This window comes from Schistocerca serialis, chromosome 2 (genome assembly GCF_023864345.2).
Source record: "Schistocerca serialis cubense isolate TAMUIC-IGC-003099 chromosome 2, iqSchSeri2.2, whole genome shotgun sequence".
Classification (NCBI taxonomy): domain Eukaryota; kingdom Metazoa; phylum Arthropoda; class Insecta; order Orthoptera; family Acrididae; genus Schistocerca; species Schistocerca serialis.
The window spans coordinates 97,852,494-97,864,889 of NC_064639.1; the positions used below are offsets into that span (position 1 = coordinate 97,852,494).

General features: G+C 44.6%; 1 protein-coding gene across 1 annotated transcript in view; it reads right to left on the reverse strand.

Moving 5' to 3' along the window:
- Positions 1–365: 365 nt before the first annotated feature.
- LOC126455450 (thiamin pyrophosphokinase 1) overlaps positions 366–12,396 on the reverse strand; it is a 49,637-nt gene continuing 37,606 nt past the window's right edge. The window contains exon 4 of the mRNA XM_050091201.1: positions 366–705. Within this exon, the coding sequence (XP_049947158.1) occupies positions 578–705 (128 nt within the window). The 3' untranslated portion in view covers positions 366–577. The remainder of the gene's footprint in view (positions 706–12,396) is intronic.

Sequence of the window (12,396 nt, forward strand, 5' to 3'; positions counted from 1 at the left end):
TTTTCTTTGTTTATATTTGAGTTTTTACACTATAGGTGTTAAATTTTCCAATATTATTTTTTTTTTTTTTTTTTTTACAATATAGCAATTAACATCAAGTTTTGCAGTTCTTACTTACAAAAGACACCATCTCCTCAAACAAGCTCTACTATGGAACACACAAACTGTTTCTCATTAAAATGATAGTATAGTCTCCCATAACACCACTGACTTTATAATGAGAAACGAACTGCAGATGATATGCTACACTAAACACCAGTTTCTACAGGCTGCTAGTTATCATGATGAAATCATACTCCAGTGCCTACTCTATACAAGACATGGTAATCAGAGAAGGGAAAGAAAATGCAATGAAGTCTCAAACGTAACAAATCAATAACATTTTTGTTTATTTTATAATTCAACATCTCAAGCATAAACATCCTTATATTAACATTCCCAAATTATAGAAGAGCCACAAACTATATGGCTTACAACTACTGCACTTCCCAAGTACAAAATATACTATGTCATTTGAAAAGAAAACCTTTACCTTTATCATTTCAGTTTAAAGAGTGCAAAAAGCCCAGTGACGGTGTCAACTGACATCATCTTTTTGCAAACCCATTGTCCACAAGAGGAAAGAGTCAGTTTTAATAGTAACAACTTCTTCACAGTATTTGTTTGATGTGCTTACACAACCTCCAAATTCCATGGGGGTATCATCTGCAACAGATATGACTGATGTAAAATGTGCAAGCAAGGTAAAGCAAACTCAAAATACTGACTACCACAAGCAGATTGGACAACTAAATGCAAAAATCTAGTACTTTTGAGATTTAACACAAAAAACGTGGATGATGTTCTGAAAGAGGAGAGGTAAAAAGAAATTCACTATTTTCTTTTTTCTGAAACTTCAAGTTGTCTCAACATAATGGAACTCTCAGATGGAAACTGGAAATACTCAGAACATTATTGACAATTATCTTTCCCATATGCAGAAACAGGGCACACTTTTACAATTTTGAAGACAGTTACAACTAGAAACAGTGTATTCCACAATAGTACTAAAATAATAGGTGTATTATATCAGAAATTCTGCTACTATACAGAAAAAGTTTTTACAATAAATTGCAAAATGACACCATACTACAATAAGATGTGCATGTAATTCTACAGTCATCACAGCAAAAGGTTTGCAATGCCAAAACAGGCAACTCCATATTAATGATTACTGTGCAATTTACACTTAAGGCCTGGCACATAGTTCATCGAACCACCTTTAAGCTTATTTCTCTGTTCCCCTCTAACAGTAAATGGGAAAAATGAACACTTTAATCTTTCTGTGCGAGCTCCAATTTATCTTGATTTGTTATGATGATCATTCCTCCCCACGTAGGTGGAGGTCAAAATATTTTCGCACTCCGAGGAGAAAGTTGATGATTGAAATTTCGTAAGATCTTATTGCAATGAAAAATGCCTTTGCTCTAATGACTGCAGTACCAATTCACGCATCATATCCGAGGCGCTCTTTCCCCTATTTTGCGATAGTACAAAATGAGCTGCCCTTGTTTGAACTTTTTTGATGTGCTCTGTCGATCCTACCTGATGCGAATCCCAAACCACACAGCAAGACTCCAGAAGAGAAATTAAAAGCGTAGTATACGCAGTCTCTTTAGTAGACCTGTTGCATTTTCTTAGTGTTCTGCTATAAATCGCAGACATTTGTTTGCTTCACCCACAACATTATTTATGTGGTCATACCAACTTATGTTATTTGCAATTTAACCCCTAAGTATTTAATTTAATTACAGCTTTTAGATTTTTGTGATTTATTGTGTAACGGAAATTTAGCCAATTCATTTGGGTACTCATGTGGACAACTTCATGTTTTTCATTATTTTGAGTCAACTGCCACTTTTTTTGCACCATACAGATATCTTGTTTTAATCATCTTGCAACTTTATCATCAGACGACTATAAGATGGTAAATAATAGCACCATCTGCAAATCTAAGAGTGCTACTCAGATTGTCTCCTATATTGTTTATGTAGATCTAGAACACCAGAGAGCCTGTAACACTTCCTCAGGGAACACTAGATGTTACTTCTGTGTTACTCTATGACTTTCCATTAGTTACTAAGAACTGTGAGCTTTCTGACAAGAAATCATGAACCCAGCCACATAACTGGGACAATACTCCATGCATTTTGACCAGAAGTCACGTGTGAGGTACAGTGTCAAAAGCCTTCGGGAAATCTGAAAGTATGGAATCGAATTGACATCTCCAGTCAATAGCACTCATTACTTTGTGACAATAAAGGGCTAGTTGTGCACCACAATAATATTTTCTGAATACATGTTGGCTGTTTATCAATAAATCTCTCTTAGAGATGTTGAAGGACAGTATATATTCCAAAATCCTATTGCAAATCAACAATAGATATGGGCCTGTAATTCTGTGGATTACTAGTATTTTCCTTTCTTGGGTATGGCTGTGATGTGAACAACTTGCTATGCTGTAGGTATGGATATTCCAATCAGTGATTGCATATGATTGCTAAATAAGGAGCTGTTCTATCAGCGTACTCAGAGGAACCTGAGTGGTATACAACTATGACCAGAGGTCTTGCCTTTATTAAGTGATTTAAGCTGCTTTGCTACACCAAAGATATCTACTTCTAACTTACTCATAGTGGCAGTTGTTTTTGGTTTGACTTCTGGAATACTTAGTTTGTTGTCTTTGGTGAAGGAATTTCGGAAAACCATATTTTCTTACTGTCTTAGTGACACTGTCATTAGTAACATCACCACTGTTACTGCACTATGCAGATACTGTGTCTTTCTGTTGGTGTACTTTACATACGACCAGAATCCTTTTGATTTTTTGCCAGATTTCTAGAAAGTTTCATTGTGGAAAGTATTGAAAGTATCTCGCATTGAAGTTTGTGCTACATTTCAAGATTCTGTAAAACTTCACCAATCTTGAGGATTTTGCTTTCTTTTAAATTTGGCATGCTTTATTTGTTGCCTCTGCAATAGTGTTCTGATCTGTTTAGTGTATCATGGTCAATCAGTACCATTCCTTTTTAATTTACTTGGTATATGCCTCAATAGCTGTCAATACTATTTCTTTGAAATTAAACCACTTCCGGTCTACACTTACATACTGAGACTGGAAGACCTCAGGCAAATTTTTATCTGTTTTGTTAAATGTATTTTCATTAATGTTTGGTGGGTTTGGATATTACGGTATTCAGTCTTGCTGCAACAATGTGTATTTGTCATGATGCTCCCTATTTGCTCAGGATTATTTGTTGCTAAGAGGTTAAGTACATTTTCGCAATTATTTACACTTCAAGTGACCTCCTGAGCTAACTGTTCAAAATAATTTTCTTATAATGCATTCAGGACAATTTTGGAAGACTTTTTGCTTACCTCTCTCTTTACACACGTATTTTCTTCAACATATCGAGAGTAAATTGAAGTTGCCACCAACTACAACTGTATGAGTGAGCTACCTATTTGAAATGAGTTTTCTTTGAACTGCTCAGCGACTGTAAAGTCGGCGAGGTGGTCAGTGAAAGGAGCCAATTATTAATTTATTCCAGTTTTCAAGTATAGCTTATACCCATACTGACCGACAGGAACTATCTACTTCGATTTCACTACAAGGTAAACTACTACTGACAGCAATAAACACTCCACTACCAACTGTATTTCATATATCCTTTCTGAACATGGTTAGGTTTTTTGTAAAAATAACAGCTGGACTTATCTCCAGTTTCAGCCAGATTTCCAAACCTATAATTTGAGATTCTCTGCTTTCTATTAGCACTTTGAGCTCTGGTTCTTTTCAAACGTATAGTGAAAACATTTGTAATGCATCAGATTATTTGTTTTGGTAACAAAAATAAATTTAAAATGTTCCTTTCAGAGTTAAAACAGCACTGTTGGAGTACAATACTTTTCGGACACTGTGTGTGTCAAGACAGCATCTCAATAGAGACACGTTATTCTGCAATTATTACACTCAAGTATTGTGTACGAGCAGCGTGCAACTTTGCATGTGAGTGTGCAAGTATCTTAAATGAAATTTCTGACTGTGATAATCTTTATAACAATGATAGGACAGCATACTCAAGTCAGTATGTCATCACACCAAGATGGGTAAATGATTCCAGCACATGGCTTTGCCCTTGTGATAATTTCTGATGTGTCTTCAAAGTTTAGTCACAAAGATGGCCAACTGGTCATATGTTTGAAGTGCTGAAGCCTGATCATTTGTTCAGTGTTATTATACATAGATAAGCTAGAGTTCATTTTAAATCATTGTGGAAAGGCCTGTGTGTCAGCGCAAATTTTAATTGTTGGCAGTGCAAGACCAATTACTTATTGTTTTTATGTGTCACCTATTTTAAATTACAAAGGGCACGAGATAGATTTCTGGTGTTCTAGAAATGGCAAATATGCGCGAAGTTTCTCTTTGCAGTGAGTACTCTATTTGTGACGAGGATTATTGATTCACGATCAGGATTATATTTAACATGATTAACAAAATTTTTTTTTTTTTGTTTTTCTTTCTTTTTTTTTTTTTTTTTTTTTTTTTGTGGTTTTAGGGCGCACAACTTCAATGGTCATTAGCGCCCTGACTACTCTAAGAATGCACCGCGAGGCACAAGTTGACCACAACAACTAAAAGGGAAAACACGATAAAAGACAGACGGACAGGCATAGGATTAAAAAACAGCATCATCAAATGTCCTTAGCGAGGTGTGTCAAATTGATAAAACGAAGAACACGAGCAGCTGCTCGTGGGTCATCCGCTAAAATGGCATCGAAAGTATTTGGCAGGTTAAGATCGAGGCGCAGTGTGTTAAGATCTGGACAGGACATTAAAATGTGTCTAACCGTCAGCAAGTGCCCACATGGGCAGAACGCCGCCGGCGCAGCCGTCAGCAGATGGCGATGGCTGAACCGGCAGTGTCCAATTCTTAACCGGGCTAAAACGACCTCCTCCCGCCGAGAAGGGCGTGAGGAGGACGTCCAAGCCACGGGAAGAGGTTTTAAGGCCCGAAGCTTGTTGTCGGTAAGTGCAGCCCAATCGGCATGCCACAGCGACACAACGCGCTGACAAATGACCCTGCTAAAATCGGACGAAGGGACACAACAAGAAGCTGTCCGAGGCTGGAGGACCGCAGCCTTGGCCGCGGCATCTGCAGCTTCGTTCCCAGGGATACCGACATGGCCCGGAACCCACATAAAGCTAACTGGAGAACCGACGTCCACCAGCTGCTGAAGAGAGCGTTGGATCCGGTGTACGAAAGGGTGAACCGGGTACGGATCACTGAGGCTCTGGATGGCGCTCAGGGAATCTGAGCAGATGACATAAGCAGAATGTCGGTGGCGGCAGATGTAAAGAACAGCCTGGTAGAGGGCAAAGAGCTCAGCTGTGAAGACCGACCAATGGCCGTGGAGCCGGTATTTGAAACTTTGTGCCTCGACAATAAAGGAACACCCGACCCCGTCATTGGTCTTAGAGCCATCTGTATAAATGAAAGTCATGTCGATGAACTTCGAACGAAGTTCCAAAAAACGGGAGTGGTAGACCGAACCGGGAGTGACCTCTTTTGGGAGTGAGCTGAGGTCAAGGTGAACGCGGACCTGAGCCTGGAGCCAAGGTGGCGTGCGGCTCTCGCCCACTCGAAAGGTTGCAGGGAGGGAAAAAGTAAGGTGTTGAAGGAGGCGACGAAAGCGAACGCCAGGGGGTAGCAGGGCAGAGACATACAACCCGTATTGACGGTCAAGAGTGTCGTCAAAAAAGGAACGATAAGACGGATGGTCGGGCATTGACAGTAGCCGACAGGCATACCGACAAAGCAGTATATCGCGCCGGTAGGTGAGTGGCAATTCGCCAGCGTCAGCATGAAGACTCTCTACGGGACTGGTATAAAATGCTCCGATCGCAAGTCGTAAACCCCAATGTTGTATGGAGTTGAGGCGGCGTAAGATGGATGGCCGTGCAGAGGAGTATACGAAGCTCCCATAATCCAGCTTGGAGCGGACGATCGACCGATATAGACGAAGTAGGACGGTTCGATCCGCTCCCCACGACAGACCACTGAGAACACGGAGGACATTTAAAGAACGGGTACAACGGGCGGCCAAATATGACACATGTGGAGACCAGCTAAGTTTCCTGTCAAATGTAAGGCCTAAAAATTTGGTTGTCTCCACGATTGGGAGAGCAACGGGACCGAGTCTTAAGGACGGTGGGAGAAACTCTTTGTAGCGCCAGAAGTTAATACAGACCGTCTTCTCGGCAGAAAAACGGAAGCCATTGGCGACACTCCAGGAGTAAAGACGGTCAAGAGAACGCTGAAGACAGCGCTCCAGGACACGTGTACACTGCGCGCTGCAATAGATGGTAAAATCGTCCACGAAAAGGGAGCCTGATACATCAGCTGGGAGGCAATCCATTATTGGATTGATCGCGATGGCGAAGAGAGCGACGCTCAAAACTGAGCCCTGTGGCACCCCATTCTCCTGGCGAAAGGTGTCGGACAGGACAGAACCCACACGTACCCTGAACTGTCGATCCATTAAAAAGGAACGAATAAAAAGAGGGAGGCGACCGCGAAGGCCCCATGTATGCATGGTGCGGAGGATGCCCGCCTTCCAACAGGTGTCGTAAGCCTTCTCCAAATCAAAGAACACAGCCGCGGTCGGGCGCTTCCGCAAGAAGTTATTCATAATGAAGGTCGACAAGGTAACCAGATGGTCAACAGCAGAGCGGCGCCTACGAAATCCACATTGTACATTGGTAAGTAGGCGTCTAGACTCGAGCAGCCAAACCAATCGAGAGTTAACCATTCGCTCCATCACTTTACAGACACAGCTGGTAAGCGAGATAGGTCGATAACTGGAAGGCAAGTGCTTGTCCTTCCCCGGCTTAGGAATCGGGACAACAATAGACTCGCGCCAGCATGCGGGAACATGTCCCTCAATCCAGATGCGATTGTATGTACGAAGAAGAAAACCTTTACCCGCAGGAGAAAGGTTCTTCAGCATCTGAATATGAATAGAATCTGGCCCTGGAGCAGAGGACCGTGATCGGCCAAGTGCGTTTTCGAGTTCCCGCATGGTGAATGGGGCATTATAACTTTCACAATTCGAGGAGCGGAAGTTAAGTGGCCTAGCCTCCTCTGCCTGTTTGCGGGGGAGGAAGGCAGGGTGGTAATGAGCGGAGCTCGAAACCTCTGCGAAAAAGCGGCCGAAGGCATTGGAGACAGCCTCAGGGGCCACAAGGACGTCATTCACGACCTTCAAGCCAGAAACTGGTGAGTGGACCTTAGTGCCAGATAGCCGGCGCAGGCTACCCCAGACAACAGAAGGAGGAGTAAAACTGTTGAAGGTGCTTGTGAAAGCAGCCCAGCTGGCTTTCTTGCTTTCTTTGATAATACGACGACACTGAGCACGTAATCGTTTATAATTGATACAATTCGCCACTGTAGGGTGGCGTTTAAAAGTGCGTAAAGCACGTCGACGAGCACGTAAAGCGTCTTTACATGCTGCGGTCCACCAGGGGACCGGTACGCGACGTGGAGAAGAAGGAGGGTGAGGGATGGAATATTCAGCAGCAGCGAGAATGACTTCTGTGAGGTGTGCGACCTGACGATCGCAGCTTGTAAAGGTTTGATCCTGAAAGGTCGCCCTGGAAGAGAAGAGCCCCCAGTCTGCCTTGGAGATGGTCCAATTAGAGAAGCACGGAGAGGGGGTATGCTGCAGGAGATGGATAACACACGGGAAGTGGTCGCTCGAATATGTATCAGAAAGTGCATACCACTCAAACCGGCGTGCAAGTTGGGGAGTACATATAGAGAGGTCTAAATGGGAGTAGGTGTGAGATGTGTCCGAAAGAAAAGTAGGGGCGCCAGTATTGAGGCAGACAAGATCGAGCTGGTTGAAAAGGTCTGCTAACAAGGAGCCCCTTGGGCAGGATGCTGGAGAGCCCCAAAGGGGATGGTGGGCATTGAAGTCTGCAGTTAACAAAAATGGTGCAGGTAGCTGAGCAATAAGTTGCATCACGTCTGCCCTGGTAACGGCAGATGACGATGGAGTGTAAACGGTACAAAAGGAAAACGTAAAAGTGGGGAGAGTAATGCGGATGGCAACTGCCTGCAGGCCGGTGTGCAACGTGATGGGATCGTAGTAAATATCATCCCGGACCAGCAACATAACCCCTCCATGAGCTGGGATACCTACCACAGGGGGTAGGTCAAAACGCACAGAGGTGTAGTGTGCCAAGGCAATTTGATCGCATGGGCGTAGCTTCGTTTCCTGGAGGGCTACGACAAGCGGACGGTGCAAGCGGAGAAGCAACTTCAAGTCCTCTCGGTTGGAGCGAATGCTGCGAATATTCCAGTGAATAAGTGCCATCGTAAGAAAAGAAAGATGAGAGAAGTGGTCACCTCGAAGGCCGCTTAGTGCCTGGCTTCGAGCGAGCACTGCCGCCGCTATCAGTAGGCGGACAGTCATCGTCCATTGGGTCTATAGGGTCATCGGCCATCTCGGGAGGATGGCCGGGAGGGAGAGCTTCCTCCGCCAGTGAACGGCCAGATGTACGGCGACCAGCGGTGCGGCCAGGCGAAACGGATGACGGCCTGGGGCGGCAGCCGCTGGGTGGCGCAAGAGAAGAAATGCGCCGTGGCGGGGAAGGAGAACTGTGCTTCCTATGCGCCTTTTTGGAAGGACGTGTAGTGGAAGTACCGGTCGAAGGCTGTGAGGTCGAGGTACGGAGGAAGTCTGCACGGGATGGTTCCTTCTTGAAGGCCCGTGCATCTGACTTCAGTGTCTTCGTCTTAGCAGAAGCTGAAGAAGGTGCTCGTGTCTGTGGGGTGATGGGAGGAAGAGGAGACGTCGACCGCGCGATCTTAGCACTGGCCGAACGGACGACCGTGGTGCTGAAGGTCAGATCGCATGTCTGGGTTGCTACCTCCCGGGTAGTCCGAGGAGAGGCGAGGACAGTACTGTATTTCCCCGCTGGGAGCAGCGTGGGCTTCCTACTAGCCAATAGCTTGCGAGCAGCCGAGGTGGACACTTTCTCTTTGACCCGAATTTCCTGGATACAGCGTTCTTCCTTATAGACAGGACAGTCGCGGGAGGATGCGGCATGGTCACCCTGACAGTTCACACAACGAGGAGACGGAGGTGGACAGTCACCCTCATGGGCATCCCTGCCACAGGTGACACATTTAGCCGCATTGGAACAAGACTGTCGAGTGTGATTGAAACGCTGACACTGGTAGCAGCGCGTAGGTGTCGGGATATAGGGGCGAACAGAAATAACCTCGTAGCCCGCCTTGATGCGCGATGGCAGCTTAACACTATCGAAGGTCAAGAAAATTGTCCGGGTCGGCACAAGGTCATTGTTGACCTTTTTCATGACCCTATGGACAGCCGTCACGCCCTGCTCAGCGAGGAATGATTGAAGCTCCTCGTCAGTCAATCCGTCGAGGGAGCCAGTATAGACCACACCACGAGACGAATTCAAAGTTCGGTGGGCCTCCACCCGGACAGGGAACGTGTACAGGAGGGTGGCCCGAAGCAGTTTTTGTGCCTGAAAGGCATTCTCAGTTTCTAGTAATAAGGTGCCGTTACGCAACCTGGTACAGGATTTGACAGATCCGGCTATGGCATCTACGCCCTTCTGAATAACGAAAGGGTTGACAGAGGAAAAATCCTTTCCGTCCTCAGTTCGAGAAACTACGAGGAACTGTGGGGCAGGCGGTAGTACTTTTGTCACTGTTGGCTGGTCACGTTTCCGTTTTTGGGTCGAAGTCTAAAGAGATGGAGTAGAATCCATTGCGGAGGAATCCCCCATGATTGCCAGCGTCTCCGATGGCGCGCTCCTTCCTTGTGGGGACCCTCTCAGAGGGCACTCCCGCCTTAGGTGAATGTTTACACCTCAGGTCACACCTCCCGAGAAACAGACGGAGGGACCAATCGGCATGGTCAGAAGGTATCAGCTCAGGCAATCACCCCTCCACGGGCCTGGCCTTTACCAGGGGGTACGCGCGTGCCTTACATGTCTACCCAGGGCGGGGACTTACGCGTTACCCCGTCACCGGCTACGCGTGCGAACGCGTGGGTCGGCCTTCAGGCACGCACAGGGAGGAAGGAAGAAGAGGAAAAAGAAGAGAGAGAGGGAGAAAGAGGACAGACTGTCTCAAACGCCGAGGCGGAGACCAGAGAAGGCAAGGAGAAGAAGGCAATGAGAAAGCAAGGGGAAGAAGGCAATGAAAAGGCAAGGAGAAGAAGGTAAGGAGAAGAAGGCAATGAGAAGGCAAGGAGAAAAAGGCAATGAGAAGGCAAGGAGAAAAAGGCAATGAGAAGGCAAGGAGAAGGCAAGGGAAAGAGTAAGGAAGACAGTGAGGTGGAGAAGAGCAAAGAAAGGAACCAACAAAAGGAAGGAAGAAACGAGAAGTGAAAAAACCAAAAGGACCACGATGATAGGTCGTGGAACCGTCCGTCTCCGGACGCAAGCGCGAACTACCCCCGTGAGGGGGATGGACTCCTTTTAGTCGCCTCTTACGACAGGCAGGAATACCGCGGGCCTATTCTAATCCCCGGACCCGCAGGGTCATGATTAACAAAAGTATCATTAGAGGCATGTAAGGGAAGACATCCACCCAATACTGCTGTCTTTGTGTTGTCATCCGAAACAACAGGTGCTACACACAACTAATTATCATTCCCACGATAGTGGGAACTGCTGATCAAAAGAGGTCAATGCACCTCTCAATTATATCTGATGATTCATCGCAGTTCAGATCTGTTTATTTCTGGCTAACCAATACTACTCCTCAGGCCATTCCTAATTATAATGATAACTCTCAAATACTTACAGTGTGTAAGTACAAGAGCAAAAGAGCAGAGCTATCCTCTAGTGCCAGTTTGACGAGACTGTAAAATATCAGGGTTTGTGGCTTCGCGGCATCTTACAAATATAAGATGGCTGTTGGCATGCTGTCCACCCTGGTTAATGAATAGAGTGGCATCTATATACTCGAGTAACTGGCCACTGACATCCAACCAATACTATTCTGATAAATTTACATTTAGGCTTTGTTGATATAATAGCATTCTTCCAGTTACAGTGATAGTCATTTGGTATTAGTTAATACATTTTCAAATCCACCACCATATTTGCTAAGATACATGTAATACAGACGGGATCAGACAAATTCTTTAGAGAGTTCAGTACATGACCAGTCTGCGTCACAGACTTTTCTACAAACACTTAATATTTTTAAAGGTGTTAACAGGTATTACTTTGAGGTTTCTTCAAGAACAGTAGCCATGAAAGCCTATTCTCAAACATATAACCTGGGCACTTCACCAACTCATTAAAATGAAGAATGATATGCTCAGAACCCACATTCCCATTCACTGAAATTGCAACAGACATTTTAAAAATACAATTTATCGCCTTTTTTTTTTTTTTACCAAATTCTCCAGTCTGAAGTATCAATTGTAATAGGGTAATTTGGATGCAAGGTGAGACAAGGAGCAGTAAATCAGATTCTTACACAATCATATCATCATTGCACACTTCACAATCCTAATTATATTTTATCTAGCAATGCTGATGACAGTGACAGTTAAAACCCCACCCAACATCTGGCTAGGAGCACTGTCTCAAGGATTGCCTGCTAACAACTGCTGTGGCTCTACATGTTGAGGTTCGTACAATTCTTGTAATCCACGAAGTTAAAGATAACACCCCTGTTCCTTACCAAAAATGGTCTACAGTCATGCTGCACAGTGTCCATAGGAATGTGCCCAGAGCTTACGGCACACTTGGCTCAAACGTACTGTACTCTGCCACGATTTGTCAAATTAAATGATTGCTTCCTCACAGTAGCAGTGACTTTTTGTTTTGTTTGTAAGTTGCAATTTGTCTCTTAATATACACATGCTAATCATTTATTTACGGTGCAAGAGACACATCAAAAATGGGTAATAAATCTTCACTGGTATAAAACAATATTAAGACTACAGTATTTTAACATCAATGTAACTTTTTTTGTAAATTGGTGCAATCTGAAGAAAACAACCAGAGTTGTGGCAATACCACTCATGAAAAATGCATCACGTAATGCTCCTTGGCACCATGTCATCCATAAAAATCCGGAAACGAAGCCCATGAATGGCTGCAAATGGTCTCCAAGCAGCCGGACATAACCGTTTCAAGTCAATGACTGGCTCAGTTGGACCAGAGCACCCAAACCAATCAATGTAAACACTGTCCTCACCTTTATGGAGTCATCGCCAGTTTGCACACTGCTGAGCTGACAACTTGAGCTCATCGCTTCGTAGAATCTGCGCCACACTCTAATCCTACCATCAGCTCTT